This window comes from Cyphellophora europaea (genome assembly GCF_000365145.1).
Source record: "Cyphellophora europaea CBS 101466 unplaced genomic scaffold supercont1.17, whole genome shotgun sequence".
Classification (NCBI taxonomy): domain Eukaryota; kingdom Fungi; phylum Ascomycota; class Eurotiomycetes; order Chaetothyriales; family Cyphellophoraceae; genus Cyphellophora; species Cyphellophora europaea.
In genome coordinates this window covers 13,483-38,624 of record NW_008481805.1, presented here as the reverse complement: position 1 = coordinate 38,624, position 25,142 = coordinate 13,483, and the positions used below count along the sequence as shown (strand labels likewise).

Below are 25,142 nucleotides of genomic sequence, written 5' to 3'. Positions count from 1 at the left end.
CGAAAGCTTTGTAAATGAAGCGCTTGAGACATATTCGGGTTGCCTTACTTTACTCCAGCGGGTTTCACCAAATCTCTACTTGAGAGCTGCAGAAGAGGGCTACTGAGAATTATACCGGAGCAGGCCGTGCAAAACTTCATTGACCAGACCAAGATCCATGTAAGTGTCGCAGCATTGAAGTCGATGGTGTTCTCCAGGCCCCCCCCCGGAGCCGGCTAAACGTCCAGCCGTCGGAACAGCGCCGAATTCCGTATTCCGATATCGTTGACCCCAGGTTGTACGCCTTGACCCCGTCTGGCCGTTTGGTGTCGCAAACAGTCTTGCAGTCTCACGCCCTGTCGCACCTCGAATCCGGAGGCGGGAAGATGGTCTGCTTTGCACACAGTCCACGGCCCTTCCTCGAGCCTTCGTAGACCGAAACCATGCCACCGCCCGCCGTCTTCACCTTCTCGTCCGATCCGAAGCGTACTCGCTTGATCTCCGTGATCGCGGCGACCGTTATATCGCTGGCTTGTGGGACAAACGTAAGATAGGGAGACCACGAGATGGATGCGGCTGACAGCGACAGTATGTCTACTCAGCATGGGCTCCGCAGTTCGCTCAGCGGCTACAATTGTCCGCGACCCAGAGCAACCTCATTGTTCGTGCCCACCGATCCGCGTCCAACATACCATGTTGACATGTATAGGGAACATTTGGCAATCTGGGTATGTATGCTAGCGGCATACCGCTCGGGATAATGGTCGACGCCAAGTCACCACGCTGGGGCGTAGCATTGGGAATAGTATTATTTTGTGCAGGATACTTCCCCATCGCACAGGGTGAGAGATTGTCCTAGGTCTGAGACTCCCAGACGGCTGACATGAGAAGCGTATGATGCGGGGCCAGGAGCCTATAGTATGCCCGTGCTATGCCTCTTCTCCTTCTTCACCGGAGCTGGCAGTTGTTCGGCATTCACTGCCTCGATCAAAGTTGCTGCTGTCAACTACCCTGAATCTCGCGGTACGGCGACCGCGTTCCCTCTTGCTGCTTTCGGCCTGTCGGCGCTCTTCTTCGCTGTCATCGCACTGGCTATACCTCACGACACCTATAGCTTCCTGGTCCTACTCGCTACTGGCACAGTGGCTTTGCCAATCTTGTCCTTCCCTTTCCTCAACACTAGCCCTCCTCACAGCTACTCAGCCATCTCACGACGAGCTCGCCGGCGCAAATCATCCGCGGATGAGGGGCCTGTGATTGATTCGCCCTCAGCACCTCTCTCGAGATCTACTTCGCCCCCACCCTGCGCTGCGGACGATGATACGGCCGACACACCCTTCCTTTCAGATGACGATGAAGCTTCGCCGGAGGATCTGGAGCGATCTAAGACCTCCGAGCAATTCCAACGCGAGTCGCCCGACTACAGGCATCTGGACGTCCGAGGCTGGTCCCTCGTCTACCTCCCGCGCTTCTGGCTCATTTTCTGCCTCCTCGGGCTCCTGACAGGCATCGGCCTGATGACCATCAACAATATCGGCAACGTAACAGTCGCGCTGTGGAAACATTCGGACCGTGACGTCGCGCCCAGCTTCATCACCCGCACGCAGAGCATGCACGTCTCCATCCTCTCCTTCTGCAGCTTCTGCGGCCGCCTCCTCTCCGGCATCGGCTCCGACTACATCGGCCGCAAGTACCACGCCAGCCGCTTCTGGTGCCTCATCGCATCCAGCGCTCTTTTCTGCGCCGCCCAATACGTCTCCATCATCCTCGAAAATCCCCATCTCCTTATCCTGATTTCAAGCATCACTGGTGTCGGCTATGGTATGCTGTTCGGCGTCTACCCCTCCATCGTCGCCGACGCCTTTGGCATACACGGCCTCTCCCAGAACTGGGGCACCATGACCCTGGCGCCCGTCATCTCCGGCAATATCTTCAACATCTTGTACGGCCGTATTTACGACAGCCACAGCATCGTCGAAGACAACGGTGACCGCAACTGCGTGCTGGGCCGTGAGTGCTACGAGAGCGCCTATGTCGTCACGTTGTTCGCCGCGGTGGGCGCCCTCGTCTTGAGCAGCTGGGCCGTGTGGCGGGACTGGCGGGAGAAGAAGCGGGACGGAAGGCGGCACGTTGTAGTGCGCGCTCGAGACCATAATGCCTGATGACGGCTTGGATTTCTGAGAAGGAAGGATTTCTTGCATATGCCCTAGACAGACGATTCTATATCCCCCACTTTACGTAAAGCCTTTGAAAGTCGCTCGGCCACCTCTGACATCGTCGTTGTTGACGGTCTTCCCGGTGTGTTCGTAACGAGCCATGACTACCTTCCCAGAGATGGACCGTCAGTAAAGCCACTTGTTTCACAACCTCGCAGCAGCACTTGATTCATCTGGCTGCAGACGTCCATGGACCATACGCGACACGCCACACGTTGGTTGTGGTGCAAGCATATACAATACCATGCTTGGGGGAGGTAGGTGGTTTCCTTCCCGTAGGAATGCTGCTTGCATGAGCCTGGTATATCTCTATACATATATAGACACAGATGTATAACACACGTGTTAACGACGTTGCCAGTTTACGTCCTCATGGACAAGTCCTGTTTTTCGTATCGCCAATGGCCAGCGTCATATCTGTGGTCGTTGTCATCATTATTATCATCGTCTGAATCATCTCTGTGGTCATCGTCATCAATCATCATCTTTTGAATCATAACATCGTATCCACAAATTCCCTGCACCTCTCCTGTGATAATCTTGCAGTAAATGCACAGAGTTTGTAATGTACTTCCCTGGCTGGCTTTCCCCGATTGGCGTTAGGGTGGCGTTCGCTCGACTGGAAACAACAAGGCCTTTGCCACCACCACCTTTGGTGATCTAGGTCTAATTGCAGGGCTTTCCGCACGCCAAGCACCATGACTCGAGGCCAAGTCCGCAGATGCAGTAGAGGCCGTCTTCAGGCAGGCTGCTGTACCCCGAGTCACCAGGCGGCGAGGTCGGGGCTTTCGGTGGCGACGCAGTGCTGTCACTTCTCGACCGCTGGCGGGCATATAGATCAGGGTCGGCGGCGGCAGCAGCAGCAGCAGCAACGGTTTCAGTGTTGCCAGCCTCGGCATTGGCGGTCATAGGCCATGGCAGAGGTGGCGAGCTAAGCCCAATACCAAGCGGGCCTCGCGCTGTAGGCTCGAAGTTGGCGGTTGTGTCGTGGGCATGCTCGCGGTTGAGCTGGCCAGAGAGCGACGATTCGCCAGCTTCGTCGCCATCCAACGGCAAACCACTGAAAAAGCGGTCGCCCAGCCTGCGCAGCCTGGTCTCTGCTTCGGCTCGAGCAGCCGCCCCCCGCATATTCCCATCATGCCGTGCCGCTTGTATACGTGAGTTCACTTGGTTTTCAATTGCGGCGAGATGATCCAACAACTGCCGTCTGACTTGCTCCGCCGCCTGGAAATACGCTTGCGCGTCCGGATTCGAAGGAGTGGAGGTCATGGAAAGTTGTAGTTGACGAGCCGGACGTGATCTTGTAGCACATGTGCCAACGTAGGGTGACGGTATGCCAGGGTCGTTCACTGCCTTCTCAGCTATTATCGCATACATGACTTTCCACCGCTGCGCCGGATCTGGGATGCGCCCGAGTCCCAGTATCTGTTGGCGCTTAGTATGGTTCATGTGTGGAGACTGCTCGTGCTTCGGACCCGTTACGTGACGTTTGATTGTCTCAATTCTGTTCACCTTAGGTCCGAAGACTTTACAGGCCTTATACAGGCCGCTATCGAGTTTGAAGAAAGGACAAGCGAAACGCTTATCGATGGACTCTGAGATGTTCTCCGTCTGTGGATCAACCGGGCCTGGTTCGTCTCCTTCGGACTCGGAGTCTCGCTGGACCCTAGAAGTTACAGGTCGCCGCCTGCCCGGGACCTCGGAAGATCGTGCACTCTGGTTGCCGCTGGATGGTGGCGTGCCGGAGGTTCGCGACACATACGCGTGCTCGCGTGCGCCGTGTGCATTGTATGTGATGCCAAAGGTTTCGAGCAACGCCACGAAGCTCGTTGCACTGGACTGTAATGCACTCACTTCGTAATCAGTGGCCGATGTTGCAGCTGGAGGGCGGCTGCTTTTTCCGATCGCAGCGTACGACGGGGCGAGTACGGGACTGGCACGAGGAGATTCCGCTCTCCGTTGTGAGGTTGATCCAAGTCCTGCTCCATCCTGTTCCTCATGTCTCATGGGGGCGAGTGTCGGAGTTCTGTCATGGTCGGCACGATGAGCCGCGCTGCCTGGATCTGAGCAGACCGTCTTCTTCGTTGGCGGAATTTGGTACGAGGCACCTGGCGGGTCAACATGGCGTTGATCAACTAGCGCGTTCAACTGCCGAGCCTCTGCTGTTCGTGCTGTTCTCAAGAGGTCTTCGGTCTTACTCGCATGCCATCGATTGGCCGGACTCCAGGAAGAATCTGCGGATGCCTCTGAGAGGTAACGTTGCGTTTGGTACGTCTTAGTCGGCACAGCCGCCCGTTGTTGGGTGGACTGTGTCTGTCCCGTCACCGCCGTAAAAGCAGTCGGAGTGGGACGATATGGGATGGGCTTGTCATGGGAATTGTGAGAGGCCATGTCGAAGAGGGTAACCAAGTTGTCGACCTGGAGTGTGGAGTTCGATATGTGGGGTACCAGCACGTTCTATGCGGGCTTTGGCGCGGTTGCTAAGAATGTACCTTTATCCTCCTCTCCAGTCCCGAAGATATGGCAGAACCTTGAGCTCTATTGCTTATCTGTATGCTCATGGAGTTGAAGTGTTTAGAATGTCTAAGAGTTGGAAAAAGTGATGTACTGCGTAAAGGGTCACCTGCGATCGCAGACGATCGCAGCCCCCAAGGAAGTTGCGATTTTGCCAAGAAGCATCTGCGAGCCAAGCACAGAAGTTGCGAATTGCGATCGCAAATGTTGGCGGTGCTCCAAACGGTGAGAATGGATCGCGTTGCTGCTATTAACGCCGCCATAGACTATACTGGTCCTGTGATAGACGTCGCGTCAAATCGCGACGATGGCTCCGAGCCTACAGCAGCTACTTGCGAGCTCATGGGGAAGGAGAGCGAGCTGTAGAATACTTAAAGGGCGCATCTGGTGGCTCAGAAAGATGTCCAAATCCTGCCGAACCCACCTCATCAGACAGAGGCGAAGATAAACATTCCGCTTGCACAACAGCCATGTCGCAGCCGAGCCATCAACCAAAGGTTTTACCAGTTCATGGCGGTCAATACCATGTCCACACCCTTGCTGTGTTTGTGTGCCAGAAGAACATGCTTTTAGCAGTCCGCAACGTCACCTACCACGACTCCCAGAGTGCAGAAAGTGTCATTCGCGCCATCAAGAGCAGCAGTCGATCCAACAAGCGCTCAATGTTAATGAATGTTCCAAAATCTCGGAAGCCGGTAGTGTCGGCTCTACCACGGATCCCGGTAGGAACCGATTCCCCGGCTGTGTACCGTCCTAACAGTGGCAGAGCCAAGAAATCGAGACCAAGTCGCTCGGCATGGAGAAGGCCTGGGCAGACTGCAAGCGCAATGCGAACCTGACCAGTGGTCTGCGCAACCCTTCAGTGCTGAGAGGAGCCTCTGCATCTGAAATGTTTGGTGGCCTAGAAGCCATAGTTGTGAACTGGGAGACAGCCCTGCAGCCTGTCACCGCGGTGGTGGCTGTCGCTCGAGGCGCATTGTTTGTTGTTGGTTTAGTTACCTGTATTGTGGGATGCTAGCTCGAAGCACAACTAGAACAGATCGCAGCGTATATGCAGTAATCAACATCCTGGCAACCCCACGAGAGTTTCTCTTATCTGGGGCTTTTCAAATACCAGCTTGTTTTGCTTTGATTACTGCATCAAGGGGGAAAATAGTACAATTCAACAAGAAACAGATGAGAGGCAAGCCGGGAGCTCACATGACGTCAGTTCTCTAATGCCAAGCATTTGACTTGGCACGGGGCTCGGCGAACGCGGCTCGCCGCCGCGGATGGATTCGACCCCAACTGCGACGCTGCCATCATCAGCTTGTTGTCCGCAGGCTGCCGCTATTCATCTCACCGTGACCGCCGACGGTCGTGTAGCTAAAACGCGATCCAACTCTCACGTCGAAAGCCTCCCCCACGATCGCTGAGCGATATCTTTACCAACTGTCGCTGTCGCCTGATCATCCCAACCGACCGCACCCGCCATCATGGGCGCTCTCCTCTCTTTACCACTGCTGGCGCTGCCCAGTGCAGCTACTCTCTGGTCCGTCGGTGCATCATGCTGTGGTGCTGCTACCTGCTCAGCGCTTTGCTCGGCCTGTGGCAAGTTCCGCAGTAGCATCGCAACCCGTATCGCCTACGCCGTCCTGCTCCTCATCAACAGCATCCTTGCCTGGATCATGCTCACACCCTGGGCCATCCGCAAGCTCGAACATCTCACACTCGATTATATGACCTTCAAATGCGGTGACAGCACCTGCTATGGCTACTTCGCTGTCCAGCGCATCAACTTCGCCCTTGGCCTCTTCCACATCGCCCTCTCCGTCTTCCTTATGGGCGTCACCTCCACCAAGAACCCACGCGCGGGCCTGCAAAACGGTTACTGGGGCCCTAAGATCATTGCCTGGCTGGCTCTTATCGTTATTTCCTTCCTGATTCCTGAAGGGTTCTTCATGTTCTGGGGGAAATACATCGCTTTCGTGGGCGCCATGCTATTCGTTCTACTCGGCCTGATCCTCCTCGTCGATCTTGCATACCAATGGGCCGACATGTGTCAGGAACGTATCGATACCGCCGAAGACAACAACGATAGCGCGTCTTTGCGCATCTGGCAAGTCTTGCTGGTCGGCTCGTCCCTCAGCATGTATTTGGCCGCCTTCGCCATGACTATCATTATGTACATTTACTTCGCCAAGTCACACTGCAGCATGAACATCAGCGCCATCACCATTAATCTCCTGCTCACCCTTGTCGTCACCTTCATCTCCGTCTTGCCTTCCGTCCAGGATGCCAACCCTAAAGCCGGCATTGGACAGTCCGCGATGGTGGCCGTCTACTGCACCTACCTCACCTTCTCCGCCGTTTGCATGGAGCCTGATGACCAGCACTGCAATCCACTGATCCGCGCCCGTGGTGCCCGAACTACCACCATCGTTCTCGGCGCACTTGTCACCATGCTAACCATCGCATATACCACTACACGTGCTGCAACCTATGGTTTCGCACTGTCATCCGGCAATGCTGCTAACGGCAGCTACGCGCAACTATCACAGGCCGACGCAGCGGACAGCCACTCCGAACATGGACTCGTCACCACGCAGCCAGCCTCGCGTCGCGAGATCATGCGCGCAGCCATCGAATCCGGCGCACTACCAGCCAGCGCTCTCGATGACGATTCCGACTCAGACGACGAAGATACCCCAGCATCACGCAAGAAGGCTACCGATGACGAGCGCCTCGGCACCCAGTACAACTACAGTCTGTTCCACGTCATCTTCTTCATGGCCACCTGCTGGGTCGCAACACTACTGACCCAGCAATTCGACCCCGAGACAGCGGCGGGCGACTTCCAGCCTGTGGGCCGTACCTACTGGGCCAGCTGGATCAAGATTGTCAGCGCGTGGTGCTGCTATGGGATCTACGCGTGGAGTTTGGTCGCGCCGGCTGTGCTGACGGGGCGGGAATTTAACTAAATGTGATGTTTTATGTGGACGGGGCGAGGGACAGCGAGGATAACGAAATTGCACTCCCAGCTACTTGGATCGGGGAACAGGAGCAGGAAGTGTCAAATTGAAGATTAGCAGGCGTTGCGTTGTTGCACAATGAAACCAAATCCCATCATTTTTTGTATCTTACTGTCGCTTCACTTCACTTCACATCACATCGCATCAACACCCCTGGCCCCACCACCATACTCGGTATATTTTTGTCTACTCCGTATTCATACCGGACCGTGCGCCGTCCGTCTCGCCAGTCTCGCCAGTCTCGCCTCGCTCCGCCTCGCTTGCCTCACTGGCAGATCTTTTCTTCTTGGCAAATCCCATTCCTCCCCCCTTCCGCCTACCCCCTTCCGCCGCCTCCCTTCGCCACATGTGACATGACCTCTCTCTGCCTCATATGATCCATGTTGCTCCTAACCTCGCTGTTTCGTTGGGGGGTGCTTGTGAGCATTCGGAACTCGAACGACTGTGCGACTGTGATGATTCATGCTGGGTGGGGTGAGGCGAGGCGAGGTCAGGTCAGGTCAGGTGAGGTTGCGCGTGAGAACACGAATGCGAGTATCAAAGGGGAAGGGAGCCAAGTGAAGTGTTCGACGATATCATGGCATAGCCGGAGTCTGTTCAATCACGGCGAGGACCACCAAGACGACGACGACGACGACCATGACCATGACCATGACAACAGCAGTCTCATGAACAACGGCATCAGGAACAAGTCTTGCATCGAAGTTTGGGCTGAGGCACTGCACTGCACTGCACTGCACTGGTTTCTTTCCATGAAGTGCTTTGCTGGCCCAGCTCTGATATCGATGTATCTCTCAAATCGCTGCCTTAACCTCGAGCTTCACCTACCATATTCTCCTCCCAAAAGTACACAGCCGACCCTTCCCCCCAAAGCAATTCGCCCACCAGCCCAGAGGCCCAAAAAAAGAAAGAAAAAAAGGCAGATGCCATCAGCAGCGTAAGTAAGCTCGTGGACTCCTAAACCATCCGCGTAATGGAACCTCTCCAGCCCGACAAGATCCAACATACAGATTTGAAACCTTCGCCAACGCTCGTTTTCTGGTCTATCGCTTCTGCGCCTGGATAACCAGAGAAAAAACTACTTCTCACCCCACGTGCGCGTTCACATAACGTTCACATCGTAGGTAGGCTGCCCTATCTATCCTTTCTCTGTGGCTGTGTCTCCGCCGTCTCGTTCGTTTCGTTATTTATTGCTGCTGAAGGCCGTATGTAAGTCATAGATTGTCCTGGTGTTTTGGATATCGTTGGGGGAACTCTCTGTGTGTCTGGTAACGAAAAGCTTTTTTGAGTCGGCCGTGTCTTCGTAGGGTGGGGATTGAGGGGTGAGGATGTGGGTGTGGTGTATGAGATTCAGTGGGAATGTGCTGTGAGATGTAGTGGAATGTGTGGTGCGAATTGTATGTGAGTGTTGTCCCGGCGCACCCAAGTATACAAGTCTGGCTAGTGGTGTTCAAAGGGGCTCTTTTTCTTTTTGATGGATATATCCGGTTTGCGCTGCGGCGTGAAGAGCCGAACTGGTACGGTGGCAGATGTGGCTATGTTTGTTTTTGGGTAGAAGAGGCACGTGGCGCAGCGATGAGCGTTGTTTGACTAGAGGGCAGGTGATGATCGTGTTTCGATGGCCAGCGACCGAAGACTGCGAAGCGTGCGGTTTGAGCGGCGACTTTTGTTTGCTGTTCATACCGGACGTATGCGTGGTGATGCCAGAAAGTAAAGTGTCATGAACAGAGTGAGGACGCCCTGTGGGTGGTGTTCCACGATTACTGCCGCTGTCATCGAGATCCGCAACATCGCGTGTAGAGTGTTCACCATCCACTCTTGCCACACGCAGTAGCGCTACCTCTGCCGACGCCCCCTGCCCCAGAATTAGCATACATGACCCATTAGTCAGGTATTCACCACATCAAGCACTCACCCGCCACTCCCAGGATACGCCGGCATAGCGACATCACGGCCACCGAGGTTCCCATGATTGCGGCATTTGGCACAGAGGTAGAAGCGGCATTTCTGGCATTGGTACACCACGTTGACCTTGTCGTGGCACACGTCGCAGAACCAGTGCACGAGATCGTTGCCTGGGTGCTTGAGTCGGCCCCATTCGTGACCGGTGCATTTCTGCCCTTCCTGAGGTTTCAATTTGCGTTAGTGGGATAGCGGTTGGGCAGCTGTGGAGGAGAAAAGAAATGAAGGAGCCTAGACTGCGTGAAAGAAGGTTGCAGTGGCGCAGGCTGAAGGGGGGAGGATAGGAAGTGGGGGCTTCATGAAGCGCAAAGCCAATGTGAGGCACGAATGAGGCTCGGCTATACAAAGGATGTTGATCCCGGACGTTGGGCAGCGGTGGGTCGAGTGCTCGCGTACTAAACGCAGACTTGCTTACCAGGGGGAATCGCCGGGTGCTGGTCATCTTCGGTTGTGTGCTCAGGGATAGACGCTGGTGGGTTGGCGGATACCGTGAACGGTGCTGGTTGGATGGAGAACGATGCCGCCAGGGATGCTGCCTGTACAGTGTTGGTGGTGGCCTTGAAGATGGTGCTCGACTGAGCTGCAGCACGCTGTGGATTGGTCGGATGGATGGACTGGGGCGGCCTCTGCTGACTGATGACAAGAGTCCTGGTTCGTTTGCTCCTGCTCAAACTTGCTGAGGATGAATGTCGAGAGTTGGTCAACGCAAGATGAGCAACTCTGGGGGTGAAATAAGAAAACGTGAGGCCAGAGTCACTCACCGATCAAAGGGTTGAGGATGAGTTTGAGTTCACCGTCTTGTCGAGATAGAGTTCAAGTTGACACCAACCTTATATACATATTGTTTATCCCTACGCTCCCCATCAGCCTCAAACAACGTATCAGGTCCAAATGCTTTCCGAGTGCTCGGGCCTACCGATGAAAGTCCACGGAGAGGCTTCATGTCCAGGATCCTGGTACGCCGTGTCGGGGAAGCATGGTAGGCTCCTAAGATCCACAGTGCTCATATCGAAGGAAGCACGGACTGGCGGTAGCTGCTAGCTTGTCAAGATACTTGCATGCGGGCAAGCATTTACTTGAGCATCGATGGCCCGTATTGCCGAGATCTGTGAAGCCAGATCTGGTCCGAACAGGGATGTCCAGATCTGGCACAAAGGCTACAGTGGAGTGGTAGTGACGGTGTCGAAACGAAGGCAGGGTCCCGAAACGAAGGAACGGTTGCTTTAGCTCGAACCTGGTCTTAGCACACTAGGGGATTGGCAAGCGAAGATGAGGCTGTAGCGGAAACTTGAGTACAGGACAATCCAAGGTGCGAATACGACTCGAGCTGCGTCCGGACCGAAATCCGGGATACCGCTGCAAAGAATTCCGAGATGGTGAAGGATGGCCGGCGTTGGGGCGCTCAACGGAAGTCTCGGCAGGATCGTGCTCTCGCACCTTGCAGTCGGGAGTCTTGGGCGATTCTGCAAGCCACATTTAGCAGGGCTGAGCCATTGACAAGTGATCCAAGACAGCTAGCCGTTTCATCGTCGAAGTCACCACCCTTCTGACAAGCCAAGCGGCCACTCACGGTAGATAGCACACATGGGGGCGGGAACAAAGGTTTTCTAGCACAGGCCCAAGACCGTGAAACCGGGATATCAGTTGGATGTGACATAACGCACCATGGCAGTAGCGCAAGGAAGTGCTTGATATGGATAGCTTGAAATGCAGCAGACACGGATCCGGAAGACAGCTTCCGCCGCCAGGGTTCAAGGGTTCAAGGATTCAAGGTGATTTTGCTCGTACGGAGTAGTGCGCAAGCGGAAGCACTAAGCAGGACTATGTGCCATCAGGTGTTCGCGAAACATCGGTACCGCAAATGAGGCACTGGGATCTGGCACAGGGTTTGGAGCAGAGAGGGACTGCATTTCCGAGGTGTTGGGCGAGGCTTGCAGTGACTGACAGCCCCCACAGTGCGCTAACCCTTGCGTGTGGTTCACACGACCAACAGAACTTGTCACAACTCTAAGAGTGTTCGAGTCAGAGTCCTCTAGCCGTTTTCGCGCGGTGCAGAACAAAGGCGTGAATGCCAAGTTGCCTGCCAGGTCCGAGAATGGTAGCGAGGGATATCCATCATGCTGCAGAATGCCCAAAGGAGAGTCGTGCATTAGCGCAATCGAATACAACCCCCAACGTATCCCTACACCCTCCACGCCTAGGAATCCCCATCTGACTCCGCTTGCTCGTCATAGTAGTCGGGTCGTGATTGCAGCGACCAAACAGTGCTCGTGCATCTCGAGGATTTTCAACGGTGGTGGCCTGACCCAATGAGTTGTGCTGCAGCGTTGTCTTTTGGATCCGATAAGGTAAAAGGAGACATGCATGCTCGTGGGGCCCTGCAGGTTGTAGATCTCTACTTAGCCTCGTGGACCGGTTGTTCGTTCTCGCTTCACAAGCGACACTGCATCGCATTGCATGACGATCCGCCCGGCCACTAGGTTGGTAGCCTCGCGATTCAGAGGTCCTTGCAAAAACATCCATTCATCTGAAGGCTGTCAAGCAAAGAACTAACTACGTTGCCCAGCAGCCATATGTGGCTGAGCCGTAATCGAGCTGATGTGCTTCAGGGCGGTGTAAAGAGGCACGTCGTGTAGATTGTGCCTTGACAGCAGCACATCGAAATAGTGCACCGAGATTCAGACAACCGTGGCTGCAGGGCGCGCGCATGCATTGCCTGAGGCCGTGATTATCCGACGTCATTCGGCATCTGTGGCCCTTTACTCGTTCGACCGGATTTTGAAAGTCCGACTAACATGTATGGTTCCGGTTCATTGTGTACAAAGCATCGTGGCAGATTCTCGACGCCGCCTATGCCTACTATGAGCACATGTGAAGATGCTTTCTCGCCTGCTCTGTAACACCGTAACGCCGCGCGTGATGCATAAGAGGGACATCCGCCAAGTAATCACCAATCACCGCTACCTTGGTAGCCCAACCAGCGCCCCGTTGAGCCTCATCAATCGGTGAGGAAAAGGGTCGACACGCTCTCTATGAAGCGGTTAGAATTTGTCCAAGTATGGCTCCAGAGAAGGCTGCGTACCTCCGTGATGATTGCGCCTGATGGCTTCCGAAAGAAGGTTGGACAGGTCAATCACAATCAGTTTGCGGGAGGACTTAGCCCGCTCACTGGCCATAGGGAAGGTATTTGTCACCACCACGTAATCAATGCACTCGCAGGCTTCGAGCTCTGCCAGGGACTCATCGTCGAACAAGGCATGGATCGCAATGCAATACACCATCTTAGCCTGACCCCTCTTAACACAAGTCTCGGCGGCAGCTATCCACGATCCGGTCTTGTCAATAATGTCGTCCATGATGATCACGGTGCGATCCTTGACATTACCGACTAGAGTCACCGTGTGCTGTAGGTCGGGGTTCTTGATCCCATCCTCTTCTTCATCCGACGATGCTGCAGCATCCAGCGTTCCACCGAGGGCATGATCAGCTTGCAACGAGGATGTAGTGGAGATGAACGAAGAGGTCATTGGATCGTGATCGTTTCCATCCGAGTTGCGGTCTGCACCGTACTGCGCCGATAACGCGGGAGACGGGTGGTCATCGTCGACGACATGACCCTGAATCAAGCGGCCAATGATGACATCCCTTGCCTTTTGATCATTCAGAGAGTCGGCGGCCTCGTATTCAGACGGTCTCCGTGCGCTGGGGAAGGTTTCGGCCCGGTTCACGCCCGCGCCCAGCAGGTCCTCGTCTGAATCGTTGGGGCCCTCTGCGGATGGAGGAGTGCTGGAGATCTGTGGATCGGAGGAAATGGTGACCGCTTTAGGGCGAGAAGCGCCGCCATTGGCCTGGAGCTTGAGTCTCGGCGACGGTGCCGAGTCAGCCTCTGTGTCTGCATCATTGCTTCGATCGCTGTCGGTACTGTTGGATCGCTCAAAAGTGCGCAGGGATGCAGGCTCGACCGCATCGAAGAAGACAGTGGAGTCAGCCATGTTGACCGGTTGGCCAGGCGGTCGTCTCCTCTCTCGTTCGGTGGAAACGATGGCAAATTGGACATTCAGGCGGTCTGCCAAAGAAGTGACACGTTTGGTGCCGCCCACATTCTTGCTGACCACCACAGCATGGCTCCAGTGCTTGACGTTGGTCTTGATCCACCTTGCTATTAGGGGCTCAGCGTGGAGGTTGTCGACTGGTTTTCCAAAAAAGCCTTGCATCTGCGAGCTGTGCAGGTCGACAGTGATGACGTGGCTGACTCCCGCCACAGACATGAGGTTGGCCACCATCTTCGCAGTGATAGCGCCTCTGTGAGCCTTTTTCTTGGACTGGCGCGAGTATGGGAAGTAGGGTAGCACGGCGGTGATGGACTTGGCAGAGCCGCCCTTGCAAGCATTGATCATAATGAGCATCTCCATCACACTGTCGTTGATGCGAGAGCTGCCGCTTTGAACGATGAAGACGTCATCATTTCGCACTGAGACGCCAACTTGCACACGAATCTCGCCGTTGGCGAAGTGGCCGAGGTCGCATGGTGTAGGTGTGGTGCCCAGACGCTGGCAGATAGCTTCGGTGAGGGCGGGGTGGGAGGTGCCGGAGAAGACTTTGACGCCTCTCATTGTGCCGTGAGTCGGGTCTGTATCAATATGGCTGTGTAGATATGACGATTCATGAGTCTGGAGGCTCCAAAGACATTGCTTTCCACTTCAGATCACGAGGAGTCAAGTGATAGCAACCATTCATTCACGCCTGCCCGCCCACAAGAAAAGTTGTCGATGCCGGAGCAAAGTAGCGCCGAACGCCGACAATCTTATCGGGCGTGGCCTGCAATTTCATCATCGAGCGGGCCCTCCCTTCAATTCGACTGCGAGTATTTCCACGGCGCCGTGACTCTCTCTTCTCCCAATGGATTCTTCTGCGCGCCCGCGCACACCATGCCCGAACAGTTCCCTCAGGTGCAGGGCGGAGGCTCCCTGATCCTCGCCTGGCAAATCCGGAACAAGAATGTCCTAGTCGTAGGCGGCGGCGAGGTAAGCAATCTACTGCCTGATCACCACCTCCACCGTCTCTCCTCTCTGAATCACCACCAATTCTCCCCATACTAACCACTCCTCCTCCCCCATCCAGGTCGCAGCCGGCCGCATCCTCAACCTCCTCAACGCCGACGCACGCGTCACCGTCGTCTGCCCTTCTTCGGGCCTCAACCCGGAAGTCCGCCACCGCATCGCCCACGGCCAAGTGACGCACGTCGACCGCGTCTTCCTACCCCTCGACCTCGAGCCCTCAAAAAACGTCGCCATGGTCCTCACCGCCATCGACGACCCAGCCGCCTCGACCCGCATCTGGAAATACTGCAAGGCGCAGCGCGTCCCCGCCAACATCGCCGACGTGCCGCCCGAGTGTGACTTCTACTTTGGGAGCGTGCACCGTGACGGCCCGCTGCAGATCATGGTGAGCACGAACGGGAATGGGCCGCGGCTGGCGGCGAGGATCCGGCGGGACATTGCAGGGTTTCTGCCGCAGGGGACGGGCGACAGTATCGCGCGCGTGGGCCAGCTGAGGAGGAAATTGCGCAAACGAGCGCCGGGGATCGGCACGGAGGATATCCAGCGGCGCATGGCGTGGATGACGCGCGTGTGCGATGAATGGGAGGGCGAAGAGCTGGGTGTGTTGGGCGACGACGAGATGGATGCGCTTGTGAGATTCTATGACACGGACGAGGTGCCGAGCTTCGAACAGCTGCGCCTGGGCGGCGGCAAGCAGGACGGCGTTGTCTGGGATTGGGATGGCAGCTACGGATTCGCCATTTGAAAGACCGTCAGGGCTACCTACTCTGATACGATCAGCTGCTGCTGCTGTTAAAAGGGCTTTTTTACGTCAACGATATTTCGATAGGGATACCCAGATCATGCAAAGGTACAGATAACGCCTTATACCCGCCCTCCTTGCCTTTGGCGTCTGCAGTCCGCGCCAGGCGGTTCAGCTTTGACCCTAGCTGCTGCTGTGACCAAGACGCCTACGTTCCTGTCTGTCTTCATCATCCATCACATGTCCCACCGCCACGTCCAACGCCAACTCAGGTCCAGCTGCACTCTCAAGTATACACACTCTGCCGCACGATTAGCACACTCTTCCGAATTCACGCGAAGAGAAAGAAGACAAAAACTCACCTCAGTAACCGAATTGACCTGCATTCCCCACTCGGCCATCTTCTCCTCCTCCAGGAAGCCCATGGGCATCCACACGAGATGGCCGCGGATCTTGTCCAGCTCCTCGCGCACCTTGGCGGCCGGCATGTACGGGTCATGCAGATGGCCCTGCTTGACCGACTTGCGCGGCGCAAACGTGTCGTAGTCGTTCCACGTGCGGATGTTCTCGTCCGGGTCCGCGCGGAACATGTAGCGGTACTGGTTGGTGTTGGTGGTGGCCTGCTCGCACCACTTGTTCCACACGGCGTCGCCGAGCGGGTCCGCCACGAACTCCCATTCTTCGCCGCTGTACTCGTCGTTCATGGCCACGGTGGGCGGCTGGGCATTGGGGTCATCTTTGGCATCCAGGGTTTGTGCTTCGATCATGCCGAGGTGCTCGCGCCAGAGATGGCGCCGTAGCGTTGCCGCGTGGTAGCCTGCTTGGAATGGCTGGCCGTCCATGGTCGACTCGAGCACGCGGGTATCCTGCATGACGATCGAGAGCTCCGAGTCGTGCGAGCCCAGCTGCGAGCGGTCGTTGAGGTTGCTCGAGCCGCAGATGACGGTGCGGTCGTCTACGATCAGCAGCTTGGCGTGAATGTACAGTTCCTCCTGCACAAAATGCTGCTTCTCGTCCTCGGGTTCGCCTTCCCACGGCTCTTCCGACACCAAGCCACCACGAGCCATCAGATCCTCGGCAACTGAGTCGGCGCTGTGAATGGGGTCCTCGGCATCGACGTTCTTGCGTGCAGCCTCGAAGCGGCGCTTGCGATCGATGATCTTCTGACGCTCCTCATCGTTGATACGAGTGTCACGATTGTGGTTCTTCTTGTCTCGGCCGTCTTCTTCGTCCTCGCCCTCAAAGCCGTGGATGCCGCTACCCATAATTTCCTCGGCTTCAGCACGTTGAAGTTCTTGATACGTAACGCCGGAGTCCTTCTCTTGCTGGATCAGGCCTGGCGTCTTGTTGATGCGGTCAAAAGCGCGAAGGTTGAAGACAAAGATGTACTGTGTGGGGTCGAAGCCAGCGGCTTTGATCTGGCCCATGATACTGTGCTCGCCTCGGGAGATGGATTTGTATTGGTAGTCCATAATCGCGCGAGTGCCAATGGCGGCATCGTCGCGAAGATCGCCCGCGAATCCTGGGATGGCGGGAATGATAATGATGACACGGAACTTGCGATTCTCCCTGCCGGCACGCACACAGGCTTCGACGATGGACCGGCCAATGGTGTTGAGGATGGGTGCCTGATTCTCTCCCGTGGCGGTTATGAAGAATTGGTTCTCAATATATACGAAATGCTGCGCATTTGCAATGACTTCTTTGTAAGCATTCTGAATTGAGTGGTCGTTGAGGATGCCGCTAGACCAGTCGTCACTGCTGCGAACAATTTGTGCGTGCACAGTGCCTTGGTTTGCCAGGATCTTGGACTGTAGTGGGCTCAGCGGGTGCTGGATGTACTCGCCCATGGGGTGCTTAGGCCGCTGTACACCAATGAGCTCCTCGTCTTCCTTAGTGCCCTCCTTATTGGCGCGTGTTTCCAAGCAGAGCCATGGTGTCTTCTCGTCTCGCTTGTACTTATCGCGCTTGACGTGGTTCCAGCGCAGGACGAAGTGCTCTGCTATGTCGACAACACATTCTCCCACTACGGCCATTGCGACGTCATGCCAGGGCATGCGACCGTAATCGGTCTTGTTCAACTCGTTGTTCATCCAATCCGTGACCGTGTGGAAATCCATAATGCGATTGTTGTTGAAGTCTTGACCGGGGAAGATTTCGTTCTGGACACCGGAAGGATGGACGTCAGCCAGGACGTGATGGCGCACATCCCATCTACCGTAGCACATGTCGAGGCCACCGATGAAAGCCAATTCGTAATCAATGACGATGAACTTCTCATGATGAGCCCAGTAAAAGGTCATATCGCCAAGGTTCTCGAAGAGATTGTGGTCGGGATGGCGTTGGATATGGATATTGCCATGACCGGGGGTGCCTTCGGGACACAGCGCTCGAAGGGCATGCTTGGTGTGGGCCGAGTTGCAAGTGAGGGCTTGTTGGACTTCTTTGTAAACAGTGACATAGATCTGAACGCCACGCTCGGCGGCACGCTTGAGGATCATGTCGAGGCGCCATTCTTGATTGAAGTACGGTGGTCGGCGAAGGAAGAGCTCGGGAGACAGCCACCAGTCGGCTATGTAGATGCTTTCTTTGGCGCTTTCTAGAGCAACAGAGACGGCCCAGAAGTAGTCGCGACCGTCAACGTACCATTTCACCTTGTTGTTTGGTCGCTCCGGAAAGAATGAGTGGAAGCGGTTCTGCTCGCAGATGGCGGTGCGCTTTTTGTCAGTGGCCTGCTCATGGGCTTCATCATGTCGATGATTCGCGTTGAAAAGGTTTCCGATCTTCCCGATCTTATTCTTGAGATGAATTGCCTCTACCTTGGCATCATACAGCTTGGTATCTGTAGCACGTGGGTCAGAAGGAAGCGGAGGCGGGGTAAGATAGGCACGCACCCTTCAACTTGTCGCGAAGGCCTTGCATTTTGACTTGTTATATTGTGTGTTTGCACCACGGGAAGAACGGCAGGCCCAGGATATCTAGTGATCAAGGCGCCGAAAAGGACGACAAGAACAGCGGAGCCAGTCTTGACGCTGGTGAAGTGAGCCGATAGAATACCAAGACCAGGCCGCGTGGCGGAACAGATGTCGCGTGGCACAATGGAGGCGCTCTCTCTTTCAGTACAATCGAACAGAAGCACTTCCTCAACAGAACACCGACACGAGCCAGAGGGTAAAGAGGGGTTGCGAGGCTGTAATGTGGTACACGCTCGACTTTGGACAGATACTGGGGCTGCGGGCTACGGGCTGCGGGCGGGGGACCTTGGTTCCTGGCGCGGGAGTAGGCTGATGTCATGGTTGGAATCGCGCGCTTTCGGACCTGAGACGATCAGGATGGACGAGCTTGTCTCATCGCTCAGGAAGCTTGTTTACACACGGTGCATCGTCAACTCGGCACACTTCCGGCTGGGCTTCTGCCCAACTCCAGGTCATGCTTCCTCTGCTATGTATCTGATTTTGGGCTGACCATCACGATGGGCCTGTCCGACTGATTCGGCTTCCTCTGCGTCGCCACTCCCGCTCATCTCTGCCCATTGCTGGGCTCGTAGGTGTCGCTCCAACACTGCTCATGCCTCCAATACTGTTCTCCCGTGGCCTGAACTCCGCCATTCCGAATTTCGTCTCCCCAACGCGTCTAAATAGTCCCCAGAGCGCCCCTCGGAGTTCAGTCCCGACTTCTTTCTCCAGAAGAGCAACTCCGAGAGGGAAGAATGTCTCAATGTGCTTGTCGAACGTGTCTCGGGGGAAGTTGGTGTATCCCTCGAGCACATCTATCACCACCGGCCGCCATGCAACAATATTGCGCTGCTGTGTTTCTTCGTCGAGTTGAGTGAAGGAGCGGATAATGTCAGCACACAGCCTGTTCATGTCAGTGTCAATACACCACATCCGTGGCAACAGTCAACTTACGGTATCAGTGCGCCCTCCGTCTCCTCTCTGCTGTTTCGCCTTTCTTCACCCTCGTCGTGATACATGCGCAGCAGAATGCTGACATAGGTGTTGGCGGACCCGGATTCTTGCTTGAGTAGGTTGGGCGGTTGGCGCATGAAGCCTTGCCGCCACAACGACATGCGAAGTTCTTTGTCGCCGTTGAACTTTTTGGCGAATTGGTATGATTTCTTCAACAGTCCCATAAGTCTCAGGAGCTCCGGCGACGGGATCTGTGCATACACACTGTCGTTGGAGAAAAGCTCGGCCACAGTTTCGATCATGAGCAGTTGCAGCACACAATTGGTGATGATCTTGTTGAAGAACCGCCGTCGAGCTGCCGTCACCACCGGAACCGGCGTTTGCATGTCAGCGTGAGGCTTATAGTCCTCGAGTGCTTGGTCAGGTGACCCAGTTGCCTCGGTAGTTGCATCTAGCCCTGTGTCCAGCGATGATGTCTCCTCCGCAACAGGAGTCTGTACCTCGGTCGTGCCCGAAATGCTCAGGCCGTCGCCTCCTTCGCTAAGCGCCGGCGTGCGCGCATCAGACATTGTTGCGGCAGCCGAGAAAAGATCGTACGCTGTGGTCCGGTTGAACAAGTCAACAAAAGCTCCCACGATCTTGGACCAGTGATCCGGACTGAATTTTGTGACATTCTGGAGAATCAACTGCTGAAGACAATTGCTGCCAATTCGCGCGATCGTGTCATTTTCCTGGCAGATACAAAGCGCCAAGAGGTCCAAAAATCGATCCAACATATACTGTAACGAGTCAAAGTAGTGGGTGAATAGGGTGATCATGCTGCGAAGTGCCTGGATCATGGTTGTCGACAGCCACACCGAAAGCTCCTCATGGTTCGGAACCTTTGACATCTCGGACTTGGACTGAAGCACGACGAAGATCGGATACAGAAGTTGTCTCCACAGCGTGTCCCAGAACTCAGGCGGGAAGTCGCCACCATATCGTATCAGAGTTTCGAACAGGTAGTTGAGCGCCCTTGACCGTACTTCGAGGTCATCACCTGTCATCAGTATGTCTTGGTACGCCATGAGCACCGGATACCAGAATTGCTCCTCTTCTGTTTGAGCACTAGGCTGTCTGACGCCTGCAACAACTCCGTTCTCTGCCTGTTTGCTGTGTCTTCTTGACAGGGGACATTCAGGTGTCTGCAACATCTTCGGGACTGTCGATTTGAGCAACTCAATTGCTTGGAGAGACTTCTTTTGGAATCTCAAATTCTTAGAAAACTGCGTCAAGCACTGTATCAGATCAGGAAAGGATCCTTGGGTGATCACCACCCCGAGCCTGGTGTTGTAGATCTGAGTCGTGTAATCAAAAGCAATGTTGACAATGGCCTCATACTGCTCCGCAGCAGCAACGGTGAACACTCCAAACATGGTCTTCCATCCCGAGCGAATATTGTCGCCTCTAGTTTGAATCATTTGTATCAAACACCGCAAGACCATGTCTTTGACGGTCACCACGGTTGTATTGCCCATGACATACTCGAATGGCTTAAGGAAATCCTTTTGAAATTTGAAGCCTGGCAATTCTGCAATTTCCATGAAGCGCATCGACAGTTGCCTCAACGAGTCAAGAGCAAAGAAGACGACGGTTGTGTTGTTGTGGCAGCCGACCTGGTTGAAGTGCTCGCCCAAAACCTCCCAGAGCCTGGTCCATTCGATTCTGACTCGGGTCATGTTATAGTAGCTGATCTCTACCAGCTTCTGCAGACTGAAGGTCCGAGGAGACTCGCTGTTGCCCGAGGATTGGATTTCTTGCCAGCTGACATCCGTAAGGGCTTTCACAAAGTCCACTATTCCATCTGACGATAGCTTGGCGGTGTTTGAAAAGATCTGGTCGATATTGCGAATCATGTCTGATGATTTGGTCTCATCAGCAACCTCAGGCCGGAAGCTTTGGGCAGACTTTGGCCTCGGTCGTTTGCCTTGCGTCGATTTCCGAGACCGACCTTCGCCAATGTTTGATGGTGTAGGAATAGACTGTCGGTTCACATCAGGCACTGCGCTCTCGTCGATGCCGGTAGATAGCAGCTGCAAGCGGTCGAGCTGGCTGATGCAGGTCAAGATGTCACGCCAAGAGTTCTTCAAGACATCGCCTTCCGTCAGAGCAATGTCTATAAGAACTTTGAGCGCTTCCAGATTCTTGGCCATCATTTCTTTTAGATTGCTCAAATTGGTAAACTTGGCCAGGGATGTAACAAATGCTGTCCTCGGTGTTTCAAGATCGAACCGGCAAGAAATGCGAATGGCCAACCGCAGAGCGTTCAGACACTCCTTAATCAGCTCAAAGTTTTGAGCGTCTTGCATCTGACTTGACAAGGCAGAGAGGAACGACATCCAGGTCACGTTGAACATTGAACCCACATGCTTTACCGAAGATGCAGAGATGTATCGCGAGAGCATGTCTCGTACGGCAGACTTCCGCTGTGCTCTAATGAGGCTGCGATAGAGCTGCTCAGTTCGATTCGCCATATCTTCGGATGCTTGGTTGTATTTCTCGCGCTGCAGATCTCTGCCGACGTTTGCCAGTCCTTGCACGGCTCTGGTAGCGAGACCAGTAGCTGGAACAGAGGCTTGGATACCCAGATCCGCTGCGTGGTCTCGCTCCGAAGCGAGCACTATCTCGTTACTCTGAATCTCGTCAAAGATAGCAGTCAAGTACTCTGGGGGGAGGTCTTGTCCATCGTTGATGCCCCGATTGTTCTTGATGAACTCCTCCAGGTTCATACGTCTGCCCTTCATTTTGCTGCTGTGTGCATCCGTATTCAACAAGATCACGGAGTACGCTAGTACGTAAGCGGTGTCCGCATTTGCAAACGCATTCGGATTGCCGGTAAGATATCGCTCTGCAAACTTGAGCATGAAACGATCGATCTTTTGAGCTTCACCTGGTAGGCGGAAGCTTTGGAGAAACTGGCGAAGAGCATCAACAAACCGCCTCTTGTGAAACTCCATCTGGTCGACGAAGGCGTGCATGATAGCCACATTGTAGTCATCACCTTCGCCCAGAAATTCACCGAGCGCGGCTTTGTTCAACCTATCACTGGATATCAAGAACCTCGCAATATCTTCGGGAGTATCGTTTTTGATAAATCCGTCAGACAACAAAGCTTTGAGACCTCGTTTTGCTTTGAAGTTAAACTGTCGAATTGCTTCGTTGAGGGCAGTCTTCCTCTTCTTCACCCTCTCAATTTCGTTCGGGTCGTCTTCCGCGACTGGTGTGCCGACGCCGGAGTCCAAACCAGTGTGCACACTGGGAAACCTCGGCGATGCAGGAGGTTTGTCAGGTGTGTCCAGGGACTCGCGCGACTCCTGGAAAGACGATCGCGAAGCCGGATACTGGCTGTTCGATCCGCTTTCGACAGACTGGCTTGACCAATTATCCAGTGAGCTCAGAATCTCCATCAGGCACTTCAGTGACTGCTGCTTTAGCAGATACTCGACTGGCAATGGTCCTGGAGCGGGTGGCGGGTGGCTGAGGGTAGCAGTTGAAAGACCGGGTAAGAGAGAACCTCTTGAATGCCAGTCACTATATTGTGACTTTGGTTTCCCGTTCTCCTGATATAGCATCTGTTGCTGGGGAGTCACAGCGATAGGTGTGCTGCAGATCCGTGACAAATGCTCAATGATTAGCTGGTACATGTTATCGAGCGCAGTTCGATCGCAATCATAGTTGAGATATATCTCGACTAGCGCCCTTGGGTCACTAGAGAGCTTTTCAAGGATTTCCATGAACATCTGCTTCTGGAATTGGGGTGCGGTGCGTTTCTCGAGAACAGCAAGGTAGACTTCTTTGAGGAACACTTCGAGTTCCTTCTTCAGTGCGACCCGAAGATGCTTCAGACATAGCCAGAAAATCTCAGCGCAGACCTCGAACACGCGAGGTACTGAGCTCGAGGCGTTTCTAGACAAGCTCAAGCAGAGATGAGGCTTCGCAACCTCAATGAAGGGGTTCTGTTCACCCGACGGTCCGCCTCTGAGAGTCGACTGAGGAGAGATAAAGACGATAGTAAAGTTGTTGAGAACGTGGTGAATGAGATGGAGAGACAGTAGCTTAGAACGCATGTTCTGTGACCTGAGGTCCTGCTGTTGATCATACGTGAGTACCTTTTGGCTGAGTTTGCACAGAGAGCGAAAAACCAGGAAAGCGTCCTTGATGTAAATCTCATCCTCATCCTCTAAGGAAAGTTCAGCATCATCGCGGTCTTCTTGCATGCTCGACCTCGAGACCTGACCAGACCCGCTGCGCGTTGCTTTCCTGTCTCTTGCTCTGGTCACGGTTGTAGGCGCCGAGTCGGCAGCAACAGCGTCGTCCAGATTCTTGTTGTTCTCGAAGTCTTGAAGGGTCATGCCCTTTCCTTGATTCAGAGCAGGCGGAGTCTCTGTTTCGGGGGTCTGCACCGTACTGTCAGCCCCGTTGAGGCCGTTGACACCATTGTTGTCGACCACCGACTGCTCGCCTGAAAGGTTATCCTCGGATTTGTGCTGCGATCGTGCCTCCCGTGCCTCCAGTCGCGACCTTACACGATCAAATACGGTCGCAATCATTTGCGTCAAAGATCCCTGGGCGACTTGCTGGTTCTGGCTTGACTTGGAGTAGATGAAGATATTATAGATTTGCCGCACGGCTTTGAGTAGTCCAGCGCCGTGAACCACGATCTTGTCGTCTAGCACAGCAGCTAGCAGTGACTTGATGATCTGCTGCTGAATCTCTACGGCCGTAGCTTCGCCCTCGAAGCAGTCGCATATCGCTTCAATTGCCCGCTCGATGAGGGGTGGTGTCTCAGAAGTTTCGGGTTGAGCGTCGGGTTGGGTGATGGTAACAGCAGGGAAGGCGAAGTACGAATAGCTGATCAATTTGCCAACGCAGTCAAGAGCTGTGACCTGCAGTGGAACAGAGAAGGACCTGGTGGCCAGTTGGAGTGGCTTGAATATAAGCTCCGGGTTGACAGGCTGCTCATGGCTCTTAATATTTTCCAACGCTGCCTGAACAGCGTCTGCGAACTCTTTGTTTCTCCGCGCCTCCTTGGATGCACCGATTGATTCGAGGGCGTTGACAACAAATACTGTAGACGATACCGGCAGTGAACGGGTTGCCGTGGTCGACCTCGAGTCTGTTCTCGTTCGCGTGGGTATTTCAGTACCAGCGTTCGAGATGGCATCTTCGTCTGAGCGCGGCGAGCCCTCCGCAGCTCCGGTTGGTCGTTCCTCTTGCGCACCATCATTCCCATAGCCATCTGATCCGTTCACTTTCGTTTCACCTGCCGCAGCGTCGGCTGTTTCTGGCATCTGCGGAGGCTCATCTTGGGGGGCCTCTTCGTCGTCAGACGAGTTCACCTCCTCCCCTTCCACTACTATGCGTGGATGTGATCGAAGCCCGTCCGGGTGTGCAGCATTAACCGGCACCTGCTCATCATTCAGATCGACCGCCTCCGGGTTTCCCGTGGTTGCATCTTGAGCGTCCTCGGGTGGGTGATCAATAGGAGGTTCGGTCGCATCACCAGACATTTGGCTGGCATGTATTACAAGGAGAGACGGATGGAAAGACCTGAAATCAAATCATTTGTGGATAGAAGACAAGCACGCTCCCTGGAACCGACAATGCGAATGAGCAAGTTGGGGTACTACGGGACAGTTGTGCACTTTGCACATGTAGTTTCAGTGACAGCATCCGGCGCCTGTAATCGTAGGGTAGCGGAGTCAGCCATA

The 25,142-nt window shown here is 54.7% G+C and overlaps 7 protein-coding genes across 7 annotated transcripts; 3 read left to right on the top strand and 4 right to left on the bottom strand.

The window, feature by feature from the left end:
- Positions 1-422: 422 nt before the first annotated feature.
- Positions 423-2,141, top strand: HMPREF1541_11098 (uncharacterized protein; the record flags this gene model as incomplete). Its single annotated transcript, XM_008715767.1, has 4 exons — positions 423-524; positions 569-640; positions 689-821; positions 871-2,141. 4 exons carry the CDS (start codon positions 423-425, stop codon positions 2,139-2,141), a joined length of 1,578 nt encoding a protein of 525 aa, XP_008713989.1.
- A 720-nt stretch (positions 2,142-2,861) lies between these two features.
- HMPREF1541_11097 (uncharacterized protein) lies at positions 2,862-4,586 on the bottom strand (the record flags this gene model as incomplete). Its single annotated transcript, XM_008715766.1, has 1 exon — positions 2,862-4,586. One exon carries the CDS (start codon positions 4,584-4,586, stop codon positions 2,862-2,864), a length of 1,725 nt encoding a protein of 574 aa, XP_008713988.1.
- Positions 4,587-6,184: 1,598 nt separating this feature from the next.
- HMPREF1541_11096 (uncharacterized protein) lies at positions 6,185-7,669 on the top strand (the record flags this gene model as incomplete). The annotated part of the gene is made up of 1 exon (XM_008715765.1): positions 6,185-7,669. The coding sequence occupies one exon, from the start codon at positions 6,185-6,187 to the stop codon at positions 7,667-7,669; it is 1,485 nt and encodes a 494-aa protein (XP_008713987.1).
- Positions 7,670-12,723: 5,054 nt separating this feature from the next.
- HMPREF1541_11095 (uncharacterized protein) lies at positions 12,724-14,295 on the bottom strand (the record flags this gene model as incomplete). Its single annotated transcript, XM_008715764.1, has 1 exon — positions 12,724-14,295. One exon carries the CDS (start codon positions 14,293-14,295, stop codon positions 12,724-12,726), a length of 1,572 nt encoding a protein of 523 aa, XP_008713986.1.
- Positions 14,296-14,610: 315 nt separating this feature from the next.
- HMPREF1541_11094 (uncharacterized protein) lies at positions 14,611-15,487 on the top strand (the record flags this gene model as incomplete). The annotated part of the gene is made up of 2 exons (XM_008715763.1): positions 14,611-14,706; positions 14,804-15,487. 2 exons carry the CDS (start codon positions 14,611-14,613, stop codon positions 15,485-15,487), a joined length of 780 nt encoding a protein of 259 aa, XP_008713985.1.
- A 283-nt stretch (positions 15,488-15,770) lies between these two features.
- On the bottom strand, positions 15,771-18,406 carry HMPREF1541_11093 (uncharacterized protein; the record flags this gene model as incomplete). The annotated part of the gene is made up of 3 exons (XM_008715762.1): positions 15,771-15,785; positions 15,847-18,326; positions 18,379-18,406. The coding sequence occupies 3 exons, from the start codon at positions 18,404-18,406 to the stop codon at positions 15,771-15,773; spliced, it is 2,523 nt and encodes an 840-aa protein (XP_008713984.1).
- A 545-nt stretch (positions 18,407-18,951) lies between these two features.
- Positions 18,952-24,941, bottom strand: HMPREF1541_11092 (uncharacterized protein; the record flags this gene model as incomplete). The annotated part of the gene is made up of 2 exons (XM_008715761.1): positions 18,952-19,342; positions 19,393-24,941. The coding sequence occupies 2 exons, from the start codon at positions 24,939-24,941 to the stop codon at positions 18,952-18,954; spliced, it is 5,940 nt and encodes a 1,979-aa protein (XP_008713983.1).
- Between the last annotated feature and the right edge of the window lie 201 nt (positions 24,942-25,142).